Raw genomic sequence first — 20,249 nt, forward strand, 5'->3', positions numbered from 1 at the left:
ACATAATTAAACGCTGTGGTGAAACCGAACCGTAAACAAGCCATGAATAAAAACCCCTTGAATTATTTTGCTAAACTATAATTACACAATAAGGAAGCAGATTAATTAAGTAAAATATAAGTCCTGAAACTGAAGCTTGCAAGCAAAGCAGTTTATTTTAATTTCCACATTATTTCGTATGAGATAGAAGTGTTTGCTGTGGGTTTAAAATGTTGGAAGCCATTCCTTGCTGCCAGGCAGACCAAACCCAGTGGATAAATTAAATTTTTGCATCTCAGGCACCTCCTGAAATGTATATAAGGAGAAGGGCTCTGCCTCAGAGAAGCTAAAGGAGATCTCCTTCTTTTACTCCCCGCTCCTCTCTTGCTCTTCTGCTTTGCCGTTACCGCTTCACCTCCCGTCTCCCCCAGCCACCATGAGTCGACAGTGCTACACCTCCAGCTCTCTCCTGGGAAGACGGGGCTTTTCCTCCGCGTCCGCCGTCTGCGGCCTCGGCAGGGGCAACAGCAGCTCAGCCTCCGTCTGCCAGCCGGTGGGACGGAGATGTGGAATTGGTGGCTTCAGCAGCCGGAGCGTCTGCGACCTGGGGAGAGGGCAAAGGATTTCCTTCGGTGGGAGCTGCCGCAGTGGGGTCTACGGCGGTGCTGGCGTCGGACGTTGCGGCGTGGCTTACGGCGGAGGCCGCTTTGGCGTGGGCACGGTCGTAGGGTTTGGTAACTGCGGAAGCTACGGGGGCCTGGGCAGCTACAGAGGTCTCGGGGACGGCGTGGCTATCGGAGGCTACGGTGGCGGCATTGGCATCGGCCTCGGCGGAGGTAGATCCGAAGGGATTCGGGGCGTCAGCATCCACCCGGAGCTCCTCAAGCCCCTCTGTGTGGGGGTCGACCCTGAGGAGTGCCAAGTGCGGACCCACGAGAAAGAGCAAATCAAGAACCTCAACAACCAGTTCGCCTGCTTCATTGACAAGGTGAGACCCTGATTCCCTCCGCGCAGGCTGCTTGTCTCATGTCTCTAGGCTCTGACGGATGGATTGTCTCTAGAGAGGCAATGTCGGTAGCTATTTCTTCTGGCACCCTGATATTGTAAATGGTTCTGACAGACCATGGTGGTCCTGACCTGGAGACTGTTTGGATTTAAGCCTTGCACCAAGGCAACTGCACCAGTATTTCACCTTTCGATGGTCACCAGTCTGCTAAATAGCTAAATCAGGAGTGGCTCCAGGGATACAGTAAATCAAAACCTGTGAGAGAAGGGATGGAGACACGGAAATGTAAAAAGGCGAAATAGGAAGTTTCATTACAAATGTATAATCTGACATTGCTATCGCATCTCTATAAACTCCAAAGGACTTTGGCATTTTTAAAATAGTTTGTGTGCTTCGTCAAGGAGATGTAGAAAGATAGATGTCTAGCTAAAATGAGATGAACAATTTTAACTTCTCTGTCCCTCCACTCTGTGAATGAAATGATTTGGTGATTTCCTAAACAGATGTAATTTATCATTGTTTTCTTAGCTAAGCCTAAGGGTTTTCGTTACTGTTTAGAGATGTGTTATAGGAAATGATTTTTCAAATGGCAGAGAAACCTTTGCTCTGTCTGATCTTGATTTTCCTCGTGAGTTGTTGTGCAGCTGGAAAAACCAAACCCACGTAAAAGCAGCAACTCTGCTTCCTCCCATTTGAAAAATGACTTATTCATGATGCATAAAGGTTCTCAAGTACTAGAGAGCTCTTTAATCTAGAAGTGAAAGGCATGATAAATATCCGTGGTTAGAGTTTAAATCAGATACATTCAAATGAGATCCTGGATGGAGCTTTTAGTGCTCCAGAAGACTCATTATTGTCCTCAGCCCGTCAGGGGAGGCAGTGGATCTTCCATCAGCCAGTTGTCGCAGGGGAAGAGGTGGCGTTTGGCTGAATGGAGCTTTGGTCAACCAGATGATTGGCCTCAACACAGAGCAAACACACCAATGTTGTTCAGCCTGTGATATGAGTCCTGGGTGGGACCAGGTTTAGCTCAGAGAAGATGCTAGTCTCACTCAGGCTGCTGAGAAATCAGCACTTAACCATTTGCATTTCTGATTTTATTTTTCCTTTTTCCTTTTGGAAGTGGAGAAGCCCAAAGCGCCTTTGCCTGGGACAAGAGGGGATTGTATGACTCTCACATCTCTTGCTTCCCCAGGTCCGGCTGCTGGAGCAGCAGAACAAGGTGCTGACCACCAAGTGGGAGCTGTTGCAGCAGTATGTCCTCCCAGCTTCCAGGAGAAACCTGGAGCCCGTTTTCGAGAACTTCATCTGCAACCTGAGGAAGCAGCTGGAGTGTGTGCTGGGGGAGCGAGAGAGGCTGGAAAATGAGGAGCGGTGCCTCAGGGACCTGGTTCAAGAGTACAAGTGCAAGTAAGTACTCTGCAGAGAGAAGCTGCAGACGGCAGTATTTGCTGGCCTGAGCGGTGTTTCTGAGTGTGAAGCCAACGCACTTGCACCAGATAGATAGGTCCAAATACTGGGGTACAGGGAGGGGAGCAGAGCAGGGCACACCAGTACTGGGCTGGTTTCCTGTACTGGAGTCACACTGCTGCACCTCAGATGCTGGTGATAGACTGGGAGAGCTCTTCAACCACAGTGTTTCCTTAGGAAGAGGGACAGGGAACCACTTTCCCTCTCCCTAATGCTCCTGCACACTGTCGTGGTTTGCCATATCAAATCTCCCACATCATCTGTGCCTGTGGCTCCCCCACATCTCATGTCCCCGGTGCCATCTGTTCCCACAAAACCCTCAGCCTATTTGTCTCCAGCCCACGCTTTATCCACATCGTCTCCGTTGGGGTTCGTTCTCTCTTCCCAGAGGGAACGTGGGAATTGGCTTTTTAATCTAAGCTGCAGATATTCCTTAATAGCTCCCCGTGTGCTCTGCTAAGCCACGAACCAGGACACTTTGTGGCTGGTGGTACACAGCACAGGATAAAAGAGTAATCCTTTCTCCAGAGATTATACAGTCAAGCATCTCAGACTTTTTTTTCTCGCTGAGCCACCACCAAGGAGGTCAGACTCAGAATCATAGAATCATATTGTGAAAGTTCTAGGTCCCAATTACTTGGTCATTATGCACTGGCTTTTCTTCCTATTGCATCTGTGAGTGTCAAAGGTTGCTCAAGCTCCTGACCTCCCTTGGGGCATTTTGGCCACAGTCTCCCCATAAACACTCAGCGCAGAGTCCTGGATGCTTCAGAAAAACATCACACAAAGCAGCAGGGCTAGGAGAAGCAATCCCAGCCTTCAGCTGAGTTACAGGGTTTTGCATTTCTAGTGGTTTGGCCTGATTTACTGCCATCTCACTCCAGCCACCGATACTGCTGGCGTGGACTATTTAAAACTGCTGAACAAAGCCCATTGGGGAGGAAAGAAATAGCAACAAAGCAAAAATCAAAAAGGAGGTACAAAGTGAATAGGGAGAGGCTCTGGTTTTAATCACGCTTCCCATTTTCTGCACTGGACACTTGGGTGGTGGGGATGGGACCCCCGGGGCTCAGCATCCCATCCCTCTCCTTTCCTCCTGCAGATACGAAGATGAGATCAACAAGCGCACGGCTGCGGAGAACGAGTTTGTGGTCCTCAAGAAGGTGAGTCACACTAGGGACAACGTCAGCAAGACCAGCTGAGAGTGGCAGACGTGTGGGCAAAACCTGGGCATGGGGCCGGGGAGAGAAGTGGGGAGTCCTGGCACCATGACACTACCTGAGTTCTCATCAAGTAGCCCCAAAATAGAGGCAACCCAACGAATCTGGAGAACCCCTATCAGGTTGTAAGCATGTACAATGCAAACCCAGATAGTCTTAAGGGCTGGAGATAGTGAGGTTTCCTGCAAATCTAACAGAAAACATGGGCTTTGCCACAGTCCTTGTTTCTTCACCTCTTTTCACCAAATATGTGGTGTCTCTCCAGGATGTGGACTGTCTTTACCTGACCAAGGAGGAGCTGGAGGTGAGAGTGGGCCTCCTGCGGCAGCAGCTGGAGTTCCTGAAGTGCATCTATGCCGAGGTAAGAGCTCCCGGCTCCCGCTCCGCTGCCCCTGGGACGATGCATCATCTGCTGCCACCCTGAGCTCCTACACCAAAACTAAATGCAGGGAAAGGTGTCTTTTCTGAAAATTCTGAAACTGCGTCCCAAAAATCTATATCTCTTTATATGTATTTGATAACAACACTATTGCACACACTTCAGGAAGGCAAAGGGAGTCCTTGGTTATCTCCTGTATTGCTGGCTGCAAAGGGAGGAATCTTTTGCATGAAAAAGCCCCTCAAATTCTAATCCAAACCATCCCTGGGAACCACTGAGACATCTTACTCTTCAAAACCCAAAGATTTTTAGCACTTCACTTTTTAAGCCACATTAGTCAAAATATTTTGGTGAAAGTTAACACTTTTGTCTAAAATGTAGCAAGTTTTTAACAAAACGCGCAGGGGACACTTTATATTTGCACCTTTTCTAGCCATACACCTCCCAGCAGTCTGTAGGCAATGGGGCCCAAAGCACTCACCCCTGAGGGATTCACAGCCCAGAAAACTGCTGACGCAGCCAGAAATGCTGAGTTGCAGTGAAGCAACTTGCTCCACCAGGATTCCCCACCCTTCCTTAGGGAATTGCATGCAGCAATCCCACGTTGTGCCACCAAAACAGGTCCCAGCTGCCAGCTCTTGCTGGAAACCAGTCACCCACCTGGAGAACCCCATGCTCTAGTTGGGTGTTAATGGGAGAACCTCCCCCAACCCTCCACCTTCTCATCAGGCCCCTCTTTGCCAGGGGTACTGGCATGCCTGGCTTGGGCTGGTTGAGGGAAGGGGACTGACATGCAATGGATCTTGCAGGAGAGAGCTCAGCTGGATTGCCAGCTGTGTGACACCTCTGTCATCGTGCAAATGGACAACAGCCGGGACCTGGACATGGAGGGCATCATCAAAAGTGTTGAGTGCTGCTACGAGGAGATTGCCCAGAAGAGCAAGGCTGAAGTGGAGGCTTTCTACCAAACCAGGGTGAGTACTCACACCACCAGCACAGATGGCAATGAAATCCCTTGGCCAACAAAACTCTGAGGACCATTTCTGTCCTCCATGACACAACTTAAACCCACTCCACAGAGTGCATGCACTGTAGTTTGCTAAAAAAGGTCATGCCAAAAACCCCATCCCAACCTTAAAACTGTGGTTTGAGACTTTTCTGTAAAAACAGACCACAGCAGATCACAGTGTTGCTTCAGAGAGGTCTCCTCTGTGCACATCCATCAGCAACACCATCCTCTTCCCAAGGGGCAAATGCTTAGGACCTACCTGGGACTGTTGCCTTGGCTGGGCTGAGGTCATGTCTGGGTGCTTCCCCGGGAGCACCGACGTCAGCGCGGCTCCAGAGAGTCACCACCTTCCCTGGAAGGGGCGATTCAGGTGCATTAACGTCATCCTCTTTCTGCGCAATAGCTGGAGGAGCTCCACAGCAGCAGGGGCAAGTTCTGCGATGACCTGAGGAACAACCAGAGTGAGATAGCCGAGCTGAACCGGATGATCCAGAAGCTGCAGTGCGAGTCGGATAACGTGAAGAAACAGGTAGGACAAAGGGTTGAATGTTGCATGGGCAGTGGGGCGTTCAACTTCTCCAGCGAAAGGTTTCATCCTCACCAGCTCCCACCCTGTTGGGCTGCAAAGAACCCCCCCCGCCCCAGCTTATGCCTATATTTGTAGCTTCCCATCTGCTGTCGATACACAAAGAAGCAGATTTATTTCTCACTTAGCAAATAAGCAGATGCCAGTTGGTCTGGCTATAACAGAAACGGTGTTTGCTGTATGCTTCCTATCGGGGTGCAGCCAACAGGTGCCCTCCCCTTCATCCCAAACAGCTTAGCCATCACGTGTCTAGCCTAAATCTAGGCTCTCTGGCATTTCCTAGCTGAGAAACAAGGGGGTACACGAGCAACCCTGTGGAGATGCCTCTTAATATCACCACTGTCAACCCTTTTGCCCGTTAATGTCCACAGATTGCAGCTCTGCAAACGGCCATCTGTGATGCTGAGCAGCGGGGCGACTGTGCCCTCAAAGATGCCCGGCAGAAGCTGATCGACCTGCAGACTGCACTGCAGCAAGCCAAGGACAAGATGGCATGTTTGCTGAGAGACTACCAGGAGCTGCTGAACGTCAAGCTGGCCCTGGACATTGAGATTGCCACTTACAGAACACTGCTGGAAGGAGAAGAGAGCAGGTAGGCGCATCCCTGGCTGCACCTTGTAATGACAGCTGGTGAAACCCCACGGGAGGGGAGAGAGGGGCCGTAAGAAATGCTGGGTGGATGTAGCTCCCCAGGGGTGCAGAGGGGGGAGCATCACCCCTTTTTCTCCCCATCGGTACAGAGGGGAGCATTGCCCTTGTTTCCTCCTCATCCTCCCAGGGCAGCTGGGTTGCAGCACACCGAGCATGCTGCTGTCAGATCCCCTGCTTGCGGTACAAAAAGAGGATGGGATATTAAGATGTCTGTGGGATTTGGGGATCCAACCCTGCAGTGCTTCAGTGGGCAATTTGGATCAGCACCTCACACCTGGGTGCACAGAAATGCTGCAGTACCTGCAGGGTTTCTAAGGAGGCAATGGCTGCGCAGCACATCTATTTGCTTGTGTATTTGAGGAATATTTCCCTAAATACATCTTTGAGACATTTATTTTCTTAACAGGATATGTACCGGCAACCCTGTGAGCGTAGGTAAGCTAATGAAGTGTTCCCTTAATTTCCTTACAAGTCCTTTAAGCTTATAAGTTTCCTTATAAGCCGGGTTTTAGCTGCTCTGGGAGTGACTGAGCCTGTTTTTCTCCCACAGCTGTGGTCAGCGGCGGTGGCACCGTTGGGGAGTGCCGATCCCTATCTGGAATTGGAGGGAAATGCGCCGTCAAGACAGGAGGGGCCGGTGCGGGGTTAGGGGTGGTCTCCTCCTTCGGCGTCGGCGGCGCCGGCTTTAGCACCCGGAGCGTAGATTGCCTCCCCAGGGTTGGGGGTGGATTTGGGGCGAGGAGCGCGGTCAGCTGTGTGGGGCGAGAAGTCATCTCCGGTGCGGAGGGGGTGCAGTGCACCACCGGCGTGGGCAACCTGGGGAACGTGATGTGCGCTGGCGTGGAGCAGTGCAGCCCGGCAGCCGTCATCATTCCCGGGGCAGGGGTCTGTGGCACCGGGAGCAGGTACAGCACAGCTGTGCGCGTGGTCAGAACAACCCGGTAGAGACTGGAGGGCAACAACACAACATATTTTAAAATAGTCAGCATTTCTGCAATAAAACAGTATTCCCCTTCCTTCTGACAGCTATAGGGATCACACAACCATGCGCTGCCCATGCCCACGCAATTAGGCTAGTCGCTCTGCCAAGAACTCTTTGCATGACCAAAACCCACCTTCTCTTGCATGTCCTTCTTGGGGGAAACTTACCCCCACGGTCTCAGCCAGGTGAAAGTTTCATTTCAGAGAGTCCATACCTGTCTTCACGCATCATCTTGGCTCTTAAATCAGTCTTTGCTGCTTGACCCCTTTTCAGCAGGGATTTTCTTTCCCTAATGCAGCTATTGCAAAGGGATGAAAAATTTGGTCATCCCAACTTCAGAAAGAGAAGCCACATTTTAATTGTCCGAGATGGAGCTGCAGCTATTATTTAACTTCTTTAATGACACCAGAAAATCCAATTTTTCCTGTTTGCGAGAGGGTTGGTAATGCTTATGTAAATTGGTCCAAGTTGCTACACCAGGTTTGGTAGAGCAGATTTTAATTACACACCGATGAGCACCTTATATTTCTGTAGTTAAATGCATGCGTTGTTTTTCCTGTGTGTGTACTAGATAGACGGATTTAAAGCTTTTAATGTGTAAGTGAACAGAGTTGATTATCCTTCGCTTACTCCAAACTTTCAGCTACCTTCAATAAACTACATGCATAATTCACGCTTTGCTTCACGGTTTTTATTTCCCTCCCTGATAATACAAAAGCATAGATATTTTCTCAAACATGAATCTCCAAATGGGTGGGGTTGGTAGCTTGCAAGAAGTGGAGTTTTAACAAAGTTTTTTTGAGACTTTGTCTGCTCTCCTTCCTGATGCACTTTTGCATACCTTTATTCCAGCCAGAGATTAGTGTGGTCACAAGGAAGTCTGGAAACGCAGCGTAAACCAGGATATTTAACTGCTCGTGGGATGTGCAGCTCAGTTGGGATCTCTCACACTGTCTGGGATCTCTGGAGGCAGAACAAAAAAGCAGCCAGGCCCTTGTTTATAGAAATCAGTCAGAACCAGCTCAGGTAGTAACAAAAAGAAAATAATCCCACACCCCACCCCTGAAACCCTCTCACAAGAGTAGGCTAATTTTAAAAGAAAGCAAGAGAAAAGCGTACCTTCCCAAAACGCAGCATCAGGGCCCTTCTTCCACAAACGCCCCACCTTCCTTAAAACACATGACCTCACACGAAGAGCAGAGTCTGTAGGATGGACGTCCCCCTCCAACGTCCCTTGCAGGGAGGGGAAAACCCTCTCCCATCGTTTTGGGAGACTGGGATTTAGGTGAGATCACGTTGCCCCCTCCCTTTTGTCTGCGAGGGTCCCCAGTTTCCAAGGGATGGGGACCCGCTGAAAGGTGTCTAGAACACGGCTGGGAAGGGCTTGCCACGGTGGCACTCGTCACAGCTGGATGCACAGCTGGATGCTGGGAAAACCAGCCGGCCCTGCTGGCTTCTTCCCTCCCACAGCTCACCTGGGTGCAGCCAAAAGCCCCTGAGACAACTTTGCTCTGAATTGGAGAAATCTGTCTCTCCTCACCCAGTCTGGAAGCAGCACAGAGAGTGGGCAGGTTAATTTCCCCCATGAAAGCTACACCAAGGACTGGGTGTCATAATTTATTCCCCGACGTCCCACTCCCTAAACTTCACTGCTGACTCAATGGCTTGTCCAACCCAACGTCTCCGTGGCGGGTGGGTGAGTTCAACCGTCCCACCAGGCTCGGTCTGTCCATGCCGGCGTGGTGGTGACGAACCCACCACTGGCTGAGCATCTGCCTCTGCTTCTCTCCCAGCACAGAGGCCGCACCGATCGCGGTGGATTCAGGCTCCCCAAGTCTGCAGTGCTTTTCTGATGGAAAGCAAGATGTTTTATTGGATGCGATCAGCAGGTAGCGGATCACTAATTATTTTTTAATAAATGACATGCCGTAGCAACACTGTCTGGGCTGGGAGTGGTGGTGAAAGCCAAATGGATCAGCCCTTGCTGAGAAGGCAAACCCCATCCACCTAAAGAGGATGTTTTTTGAAATGGTTATCTTCACCTTTTCTGTCTCAATGCATAAGACTCGGACTTCATCTCATTTGTATGTAAATAACAAGCAGAAACACCTGAACGAGAAGGTTCCAGTGCCCCAACAGCTCATAATTTATGTTGATCACCCCCTCCTGCAAAACAATAACTGCACACCAAAAACCAGCCGGCTCCCCAGGGTACCAAAGCAGCCCAGCAGCCCTTGCATTTCTGGGAGAATAACTTTAATCATCCCTGCCCTTCTCAACCTCCGAGTATTGCAAAAATCCATGTTTTCTGCTGCCTGCCTGAAGACGTTCATGTAGAGCAGGCTATTTTGGAGCATGATTTTTGGGGCAGTTTGGAGGCCAAATCCTGCTCGGTGTCACTCTGGACACGGCCCTTGGTAGATCAACAGAGCCTAGTAGAGTTGATCCAAACTGACAGATGCAAAAAGCCACATCTGCCTCTGAGTATGTAGCCCACCAGCCTCAGCTCCTCCACACAATAAACCAGCCCGGTAAAGAAATGGTGCATTTTTCACCCAACCTTTGCATCACTCGCATACCTTGTGGACAGTGGGCTGAAGGAAGAAGAGTGTGGGAGCCTAAAATGACAATTCCCTCTTTCTTGTTGGCAGCCCCACCTTTAATCCCATTACATTCATTCAGCTCTAATATCTGATCCGAACCCGTTTGTCAGCTTCAGGACAATCTGCCTTTACTGGGGTCAAGAAAGCATGAAGACAATCTCATTTTCCCATCGCACCCAGCCTTTGAATTTTATGCAAATAATCAAGGCAATAGATGTTCATGAATTTCAAGTGACATCCCAGGCAGATTCAGATCAACATTTTCCAAAGAGAAGCAAGCCGACCTGTACCAACCGGGAATTTCGCACTGCAATGGGAAATTCTATTTGAGTGACCCAACTCTCCCAGTCTGAGCCTGCCTGGCAGCATTTCTCCAAGGATAATCAGATATTTGGTCTTCTGTATTCAGTAGAACACGAAGCACCTGCTTAATTTTTCTTCCAGAGATGCCAGTGGGATTTTAGCTCATACTTAATGGTTTTGTAGCACTGGGGCACATGAATGTATTTTGAAGGGCATGTAGAGTCCTGTCCTGCAAATACATTTAAGCTCCAGTCATGTGCACAGCACGGGCAATGCCACCAGGACAGCAACACGCTGAAAACAAACTGAGCTCTTAAATACGAAGAGTAAGATACTCTAAACATTGCAGTTCCACAAATTCTGAGATGCCAGAAAATGTCACCACACCCTATTGAATTTGCTCTTTTTCCCAAGGACTCCAGGAAGTAAAATAAGGAGAATTTGAGGGAGTATTTTTCATGCTGGTTAAATCTTTGCTTTTGGCAACATTTTGAATGGAAAGGTTCAAAAGTCTTTAAAAGAAATCACAGATGTAAAGAGCTAGAAACTCAAGACTGATTACATCTTAATGTTAACATGCAAATAGTACCATTCCACAAAGCTGGGCAAAGTGTTTTTCAGCAAATCTGCCTCTTTCATTGAAATGCTTTTTAGATCAAGATGAAAATGCATCGATCACATCATCAGGCGGCTGGAGACATTGGAACAGCACCCTCTGGGTGGGATGGAGTTGTCCTCTGGAGATGCCAATATCTCTAGAAAGGAAGCCTAGGAAATCTGCCATAGACTAAATACCTCATACTAAATGGCCAAAATTTGAGGTGACATTTAAACATAGTGTCTCAGAGGAAAATCGTGGATCAGGACCTCTTTGCGCTAGTCAGCTCAAAAAGACGGTCCCTGCCTAACAAGCGTGAACAGGCAGACTGGATAAATTAGAGCCCTGAAAGAGATGTCAGGCTTCATGAACATCACGCCTGCACTCTGCCTTCAGGTGAAGAAGCCCCGTGAAATATTTTTCTTCAGATTTAGCTGTTTTACTCTCACTGCCTTTCACTCAAATTAATTCAGAGGACTCTCCACTAAGTTCTATGCTGATCTACTGCATCTTATAAGTACTGTTAAGTGTATCCAGGTAGCTATTTCTCTTTTTTCACCCTTTTAAATTTCTTTTCTTTTGCTTTGCAGCTAGGAAATAAAATAATACATCTCTCTGCAAGCATACAGAGGCTTTGGACTAAGGCTGAGCTCTCCCTGCCAAAAATCAGGGACTTAGATAACTCTTCTAGCTGAGCAGATTCGCACCAGCTCCAATAGGTGTGTTGGAGTGCAATCAGTGTTCAACAAGTTTCAATAAGACAGGTGGCTGCCTGGCACGTCAAAACCATGAAGGCACTAAATTGATCACTGGACTTCCATGCAACCAAGCCCAGATCCCCAGAGGGATAAAAAGGGCATCTTGCACTCCCTTCCATCAGAGAGCTGCACTCTCTCAGTTTGCTGCTTCTCCCCAGTGCCGGGCTGTTATCTCCTGCTGCAATGAACCGGCAAACTTACAGCATGAGAGCGGGAGGTGGAGGCAGATCTTACAGCACTGCTTCAGCTATTATTCCAAGTGGCAACAGGGCTGGCTTTAGTTCGATGTCTGTGGCACGATCTGGAGGAGGTGGAGGTGGTTTTGGAAGGCTCATCGGAGGAGGTGGTGGTGGCGGCGGCGGTTTTGGCAGCAGAAGCCTCTACAACCTTGGTGGTAGCAAGAGGATATCCATCGGTGTTGGAAGCAGCTTCCGAGCTGCTTTCGGGAGCGGAGCTGGTGGTGGCTCTGGCCTGGGAGGCAGCGGTGGTGGTGGCTGTGGACTTGGTGGTGGTGGAGCTGGTGGCTGTCTTGGACTTGGTCTTGGTGGTGGAGGTGGTGGATATGGCTTTGGTGGAGGTGCTGGTGGACTTGGCTTTGGCGGTGGACAGGGAGGTGGTGGAGGGTTTGGCTTTGGTGGAGTAGGGGGGCTGGGAGGATTCAGTGGAGGGCTGGGTGGTGGCAGGAACCCAGCGGGATTTGGTGGTGGCCCAGCTGGAGTCGGTACAATCCAAGAAGTGACTGTCAACCAGAGCCTCCTGGCACCGCTGAACCTGGAGATAGATCCAAACATCCATCAGGTGCGAAAAGATGAGAAGGAGCAAATCAAGACTCTCAACAACAAGTTTGCTTCTTTCATTGACAAGGTGAGACTTTATCAAGTGCTGTGGAATCATGACAGAGAGGGAGCGAGACAGTCTTGTAGCTACAAAAATATGACTTCATAGATCTACAGCCTATTGCATATTTCCTATCTGCATGTCTTCATTAAAGTAATCAAAAAAGAACATTCTCCTAAACAGTTACAAGGCAGAAAACTAGACTAGAAACTAGTAATAAGAGGATTAGATCCAGGTTTTGTGCCTGAGAAATAAGATATATTAGTTTAAATGGAGTAAGCCAGTTTCAAGTCCAGATCTAGCTGCTTAACCCAGCTCTCTCTGTGGGGAATCACAGCAGACACGTTAGTCCTTATTGCTGTATTGCCTGCAAGCTAAAGTCCTCTGTATATTGACTCAACTTAAGTCCTTCCTTGGCTTTTACTTGGGTAAATATGTAGTATACATGAGCAAAAGGAAAGATAATTAAGTACTTGTCTTTTAACCTGTAGTACTCAGATCTTAGCTTTAATGAAGGAAGATAAATATCTCTTACAAAGAAAGAAAAACCAAAGGATGTTAAAGAAAGCAAGTGATGAAAGAGCTGAACCCACATTTTCTAATGATTGCTCATTGGCTTGCTAAATTAAATTGACTCTAAAGAGAACTGTCCACTGAGGGCAGATTTGCTTAACTACTGGGTGAGCTAACATTGCCCTAGATAATCTGGAGGATATTCACCACTGGATTTAATACTCTTGGTTTGGGATTTCCCTGGTTTGTGCTACGCTTCAGTCCCAGTTACTGATTATTGGCCATCAGCATGCTCCCAGGTATCTTCTGCTAAGCTTCTTTTGCTTCCAAATGCTCAGGTTCGCTTCCTGGAGCAGCAGAACAAGGTTCTTGAGACCAAATGGACCCTCCTGCAGGACCAGGGTCAAAAAAACAACTCAGGCAAAAACAACCTGGACCCACTCTTTGAGGCTTACATCAACAACTTGAAACGGCAGCTGGCCAACCTGCTCAATGAGAGAGGACGCATGGACGGGGAGCTGAAGAACATGCAAGACCTCGTTGAGGATTTCAAGAACAAGTGAGTGCCTGTTAGCAGCACATCCAGGTTCCCTGGGGTGAAGCAGGATGCAAACGGTTCAGCTTAGCGTTAGGCAGTAGGATTAATCTCACTTAAATTTAGCTTTCTGAAAGTCAAACATCTAGCCTGTGAGGTATCTGTCCCCGCAGAACCCCTGTCTTCCTTGACAGCAGCAGAAAGGTAGTCCATTGACATTTTTCCAATTGGAAAATGCAGATTCAGCCAGGACATAACAACTTGTGATGATGCTTGCAAAGGAAAATCATCTAAACCAGCTTTACGCTCCTTGTTCCATCTGCATTATGTCAAAATTACATTTAAACCCTTTGAGAAATGAGATTCTCACAAATTCGAGCTAGGCAGTTTCCAGGAGATTGTTTTGGAAATGCCATACCCAGCCCAGGTAACCTTGCAGTCCTACCTGTACAACTTTTCTGCTTACTGAGGTATGATCCAGCATGTCTTTCCCTTTATCCCTACAGATATGAAGAGGAAATCAACCGACGCACAGCAGCGGAGAATGAATTTGTGGTGCTGAAGAAGGTGGGTGAGACAGGAGGTGTTACGGATGCTGAGCTAACCCTAACCATTGCACAGGCTGGGAATGTCCTAAAGGATAGGAGATCTCATGGAGCTGCATCCTCATCCTTTAAAAGCTGCCATTTGGATTGTGGTTTTGGGGGAAAGGAATGGAGAGGCTTGGAGGATGGAAGTAAATTCTTGTCCCACTCCTGTCCCACAACAGACACACATGCTTGCCTGGGAAAAACAGACCATGTAGAAACAAAGATGGTCAGTAGTGCCAGGAACCCCAGGAACCAAGGCCAAATGGCCTGCACCCCCTCCTTATCCACTAAGTTACATACAGCACTTCTTTTGGCCAAGAGATGTCCTTTTGGTGCTCTTCCAGGGGGATGTGCCCAGCACAGCTGCTCCAGTCAGGCAGCACCACTGCAGCTGTGAAAGGGGCAGCCTCATCTCCAGGTTTGGCCAGTTCTTGGCTGAGCTAAAAAAGAGGTGCCAGGAGCTGCAGATGTCCCCACGGTTGCTCTTTTCCAGGACGTGGATGCTGCTTACATGAATAAGGTGGAGCTGGAGGCCAAGGTGGATGCTCTGACTGATGAACTCAGTTTCCTCCGAGCCCTCTATGATGCGGTACAGACACCCTCCTCCCCTGATTTCTGCCCTGTTGTCACCCCCTGGACAGTGACTGCCATCATTCACGGCATTTGAAAAGGTAAGTGCAGCTGGCCGAGATCCTGTATGCTTCCTCGCAGGAGCTGGCTCAGCTCAGTGCACAAGTGTCCGACACCGCTGTCATTCTGTCAATGGACAACAACCGGGACCTGGACCTCAGCAGCATCATAACTGAAGTCAAAGCTCAGTATGAAGACATTGCTAACAGGAGCCGGGCCGAGGCAGAGGCTTGGTACCAAACCAAGGTGAACAGACCTATAGATGCCATGGACACATTTCTGGGGAATTTTTCCTGTATGCTGTCCCTATATGAGGCTGTTTGAGCCACATCTTGTCCACCTGGACATCTCAGACTGTTTACTCTTCCTTCTGAACCTCAGTTCGAGGAGCTTCAGGCCACGGCTGGGAAGCATGGGGACGACCTGCGCAACACAAAGGGGGAAATCTCTGAGCTCAACCGGCTGATCCAGAGGATCCGGTCAGAGATAGAGAACATGAGGAACCAGGTAGGAATGGCAAAAGGAGCCCACGGAGCCCTGTTCTGTAGTCCCTTAGCACTGCAGTTCTGCTTTGCTGACTGGGGACATTAGCACAGAGTACGATGTGCCTCATTAAATGTGTTGAATTGCCTCCTGAAATGGTACCATGCTGTAACACGTATTAAATTATTCTTGCCAGGCTGGCATTTCAACTCCAGCAACATTAGCTATGGATGAACGACCTCGGTCATAACTTTTTTCATTAACACCCCAACCAGAATGATTTTCTTCCTTGGGTCACTCTTACCCAAAAAGAAAAGCAGCATTTAGGAGTCCCAATCCCTCCTCTTGCAGTGTGCCACCCTGCAGACAGCCATTGGAGACTCCGAGGAGCGTGGGGAGCTGGCCCTCAAAGATGCCAAGGCAAAGATGATTGACCTGGAAGATGCCCTGCAGAAAGCCAAAGCTGACATGGCTCGGCAGCTCCGCGAGTACCAGGAGCTCATGAACGTCAAGCTCGCCCTGGACATCGAGATCGCGACCTACAGAAAGCTGCTGGAGGGAGAGGAGAGCAGGTGGGAGCAAAATCCCTGCAGGAATAATAGCGACTATTGCTTTGTCCAGCAATTGGTCCCCCTGCCTGCCTCCTTCATTGTGCTCTAACCTCCCCTTTATCTGGTCTCCAACAGGCTGAGCGGAGAGGGACTGAACCCCATCAGCTACTGTAAGTATCACAGTGTTTGTCTTGCTTTGCGCCCAGTGGGAGCAGAGGCTCTGAGCAACCTCGGGAAAAGTGAGGTTTTGCCCAGTACAAGACATTCAGAGCCCTCCAACAGCATTAGTGGCTTGCACAGAGAACAGAAGTTGGGTTCAAGTCCTGTGGGTCAAGGTCCTGATGATGGTTCTTTCTGGAACTGGGCGACTGCCAAGCAGATGTCCAACCCTCTGGTTACTTTTTCTTGCAGCTGTCATCAGCTCCAGCTCTGGCATGGCTGGTGGAGCTGGGTTAGGAGGAGGATTTGGTGGACTGAGCCTAAGCGGAGGAGGCGGCGGAAGCAGTTTCAGTCTTGGAGGAGGTGGTGGAAGCGGTTTTGGTCTTGGAGGAGGTGGTGGAAGCGGTTTTGGTCTTGGAGGTGGCGGCGGCAGCAGTGGAAGCTACAGCTTTGGAAGCGGAGGAGGACTCGGCCTGGGGGGTGGTGGTGGTGGTGGTCTCGGAGCTGGATTTGGAGGAGGCAGTGGTCTCGGCATTGCAAGTGGTCTTGGCTACGGAGGTGGTGGCAGCAGCAGTCTGAGCACTGGCGGAGGGAATTTCAGCTCTGGAAGTGCAAAGGGCACCAACCCAGGTGTGAAAATAGTCTCCAAAACCTCCTCCAGCAAAAAGAGCATAAAAAGCCAAAGCCTGAAGAATGCTACACAGCCCGAGTAAAACCAACACCAGACCCTCCCCAAAACCACTGCTCCCACATTGCTCCTGCATTACTCCTGTATCCTTCCTGCACACCACCATTCCCTCCACCCACCTCTGTCCCGGCTCTTCGCACCGTATTTCTTAAGCATTTGGATCACAGTTCAAGAAAAGCATCGGAGCACGGGTTAACCAGCTCTCTCAAAGTACCTGAAACAGGATTAAAAGGAAAACATGGGCCTAAGTGAATTTCTGAATGGGAAATTGTTTTTTTTGTTGTTGTTGTGTGCTTTTAATGAGGCTGAGCAGCTTGTTTGTAATTGTGGCTAGCTGACAGTCATCAGCTGAGACAGATCAAATAGCAGTGAAGACGCAATAACTTGGGTTTTTAGCTCAGTTCTGGCCCACAGAAGCCCAGGGATGGGCTGGGAACTTGGCTTCAGCTCAGCCTGCTTTGCCTTCACTGCTGGGATGAACCAAACTCACTCCTTCAAGTTAAGCAACTCATCTTTATCAGAGATGTGGGTTATTTTTCTGCTATGTAGAAATACCCCAGGAGGTTGCTGAAAGATCCCAGGCAGTGGTTTGCAAGCGTGGGGCCCCTCCTAAAATATCCCTTATTATGGGACCGCAGAGCCCGTTAGGAGTAATTTCTGAGTCACTCAAGTGCGATGGAAAATCCCTCTTTTCCCCATTCACAGCCAAGCTTCGAAAAACACGTTTCTTCCAGATGTGCTGAGCATTGCAGCTATGTGAATTCAGGCACACAAGCCTGGCCAGTGGTTCAGAGCATAATATTAGGAAAGCAATCTGAGATACCTCCATCTGAAAAGTACCACCCACAGCGATGCGGATTCAACTTGCAACAAGCTTATCTAAAAGGAAGCCCAAACTACTCTCCCGTTCCTGTCCTTTCTCTTCTTAAATGAAAGTTTGCCCAAAGCGGCACCTTACCATAATCTTGTGGGTGTATTTTGTCAGAGGAGCTATCAGTGACTGATCCAAAGCATATGGAAAAGGACTTGTTTTCTAAATTATAGGATTTTTAAATTCTAAATAATAACTGAGCCAGAGAGTTCTTCAAAAGCAAGATCAGCATTTGCAGTTAAATTGGGTTTCTGTCCTGTCTCATGCTAGGTTTTATTGGAATGGTCTAAAAAAATGCCCAAATAATCCAACAGTCCAAGTCTCGCTGACTTTCCCCACTGTCTTGATAGCAGCAGTTGAGGTGAAAGTCTGAGACAGTGAAAATTACACTGAAAAAACTGTCTGAAGGGCCATGTCCACACTGTTCCTGCGGGTATTTCAGCATTTCCACTATGTGTGGGTTTCTCTGCCAAAAGAAAGACATTTGGTAAACTGAAAAGTACAGTCAGGTTTCAGCCCAGCGCATGGGAAATGAGGCAATTGGGAGCAGGAGCCCAAAGGCACACCAGTGCCCAAAATCTACCTTCCCCTTTCTGATGGAATTTACCCCTTTAGCCTTCCACCACATCTTTTTATTTTTGTGAAAATACCATTAAAAAAAAAAATTGCAGCTTTTTATACTTCAGTGATAGTGATATGATGCTGTGTTTTCCTTCCTCTCTCTTTTTGGAATATGTCCAATAAAACCGGATTGTAATTTACTTGCTCCTACATCTTTTTATTCTGAAACAGAACCAGTAGCACAAAACATTCCAACCTTCAGCAGAGTGAGCTGGAGGGGGCCTTTGCTTTACTTTGGGGGAAAAGTTTCAAAATTCTGATAAAATTATAATGAAAAGCTTGAAATCAGTTGTCCCAAAACAAATTGAAGAATCGAGAAAAGAGGAGGAGGAGGTGGCGGGTGGGGATTTATCCATTAAGTGACAAAAAAATTAATCACCCTTCATTTCTTAACATATGATTGGGGTTAATCCAAAAGCCTTTCTTCCGTGGAAGGGAAGGTTTTGCACAGCTCTGCTAGCTTGGGAAAACCCCCAGTATTTAATTTTTGCTTTCTTAAAAAGTCGTAGCAAAACGAAGCATATACAGGGCTCTGGGGGAGGATTTTATCAGGATGATCTAGATTAGAGGATAGGTTTTGGTGAGCTGGAGCACAGCAACTCTCCAACCGATGCAGGTATTTTGGTCGGCCGTCATTGCAAAAGGAGAATAAAGAAGAAAAAAGGGGAAAAAAACCCCTCAGACAAACACTCACACCTTATTGCATTTCAAAGAGTCAGACACTTCGCTCTTCCCTGACCGCTCAACATCCCGGCTTTACATAACTCAGTGCAGCAAATGGGAAGGAGCAAGCAAGTACACGCCAGCCCAGCAGGTTTACAGGAGACGCTCACAACCGTTTCAGGAAAACCTCACTGAAACCCAGATGCACCGAAACACGGGAGCATCAACTCTCCCTTCACCCAGAAAAATCAAAGAAGCCGCAGTAAGAAAGACCAAAGTCTGGGGACAAAACCCAGCTCCTTGGTCCCTGCTGTTGCAGAGGATGTTGCAGACAGAGAGGCCAAAAATTAGTGAAGGTTAAAAATAAACTCTGAGTCACCTCGATTTCTGTACTCACCTGTGCAAACACTGAATTACACAGCATGGGTGTAAGGAATTAATACAGCTAATGACAACCTAACCTTAACTAACCTTAAAAGTTTTGAATGTCTTTCTTCCAGCCTGTGCTGAAAAAACCTGCAAAGAACAGTCCAAGAGTGGTGCTCACAGGCAGCCGAGCTCCTGCAAACATCTCCGCTGGCCCCATTCCTCCTCCCTTTGCTCTGCATCCGCAGCCCACCCACCACCCCCAGCAGTGCCCTCATCCCCCCAGGCAACCCCTCTAGAACAAATCCTGCCTCCCAAACTGACATTCTCTCTGCAGGCAATCTTCCTGAGGGGGCAAATGCAGCCCACCTGCAGCCCTGGACAGCCTCAGGAGGATGGTGTATGTGAGCGACACAAGCCAAGCAAAGAAACTGTGTGGGACTGAGAGATTCTGCAAGAATTTCCCTTGTTTTGGTGCCTAAACCATCATTTGCTTTACTCTTCCAAATCCTTTGTAGTATTCCACTTAATTACCGTTGTCTGCAGCAACAGGCTTTCCTAGAAGAGCTGGGAGGTAATGACTGCCTTCAACATGAATCCTTTCTCTTTGCTTTAATTAAAACATTTGCAGCCTGTGCTCTGGTTCCCAGGTGTGACTTTGCATAGCTCTTTGGAAGTCAAAAGACAAGCTCCCTGCCTGGCCCCCATCCACAGGATCCGGCACACATGTGCCAATTCACATCTGCAGGCTTAGGAAAGCAAATCTCCATACATTTGCCATGCTTGTAACAGAATTTATTTATTTTCAGTATCAGCATAACCCCAGTGGTGCTATTACTGAGGTTACCTGCTGCTATGCATCACCTGTGAAATGGGGGTTCGTTGCTTCTGGCCGTGCGCGCGTGGGTGCAGTTTTCCCTGCAAAACTCTGCATTTCCAGCACCCAGGAGGTTCCCACGTCTCCACTCCCGAGGCGAGAGCACCCCCTTGCTACCGCCCAGCCATCTCCCTTTCCGCGGGAGGGTGCCTTGCAACAGCCCGTCCAACGATCGGCTTCCCGATAGCTCGCCCGAAAGCGCTGCGGGTGCGGGTGACGCACGCTATTGGCAATGAGCAGCGACAGGATTGCTTGCAGGAGATGATAGTTGTGAGCACTGGCTTTTTCTGATTGCAATGAAAAAAAAAAAAACAACCACCA

The 20,249-nt window shown here is 48.7% G+C and overlaps 1 protein-coding gene and 1 pseudogene across 1 annotated transcript; both read left to right on the forward strand.

Annotated features, from left to right (window-relative positions):
* The first annotated feature begins 345 nt into the window (after nucleotides 1-345).
* LOC128151716 (keratin, type II cytoskeletal 4-like) lies at nucleotides 346-7,956 on the forward strand. Its single transcript, XM_052809341.1, has 9 exons — nucleotides 346-967; nucleotides 2,181-2,395; nucleotides 3,558-3,618; nucleotides 3,941-4,036; nucleotides 4,864-5,028; nucleotides 5,467-5,592; nucleotides 6,021-6,241; nucleotides 6,707-6,735; nucleotides 6,851-7,956. The coding sequence occupies exons 1-9, from the start codon at nucleotides 416-418 to the stop codon at nucleotides 7,243-7,245; spliced, it is 1,860 nt and encodes a 619-aa protein (XP_052665301.1). The 5' UTR covers nucleotides 346-415; the 3' UTR covers nucleotides 7,246-7,956.
* A 3,649-nt stretch (nucleotides 7,957-11,605) lies between these two features.
* On the forward strand, nucleotides 11,606-17,592 carry LOC128151718 (keratin, type II cytoskeletal 5-like; annotated as a pseudogene).
* The last annotated feature ends 2,657 nt before the right edge of the window (nucleotides 17,593-20,249 follow it).

This window comes from Harpia harpyja, chromosome 15 (genome assembly GCF_026419915.1).
Source record: "Harpia harpyja isolate bHarHar1 chromosome 15, bHarHar1 primary haplotype, whole genome shotgun sequence".
Classification (NCBI taxonomy): Eukaryota; Metazoa; Chordata; class Aves; order Accipitriformes; family Accipitridae; genus Harpia; species Harpia harpyja.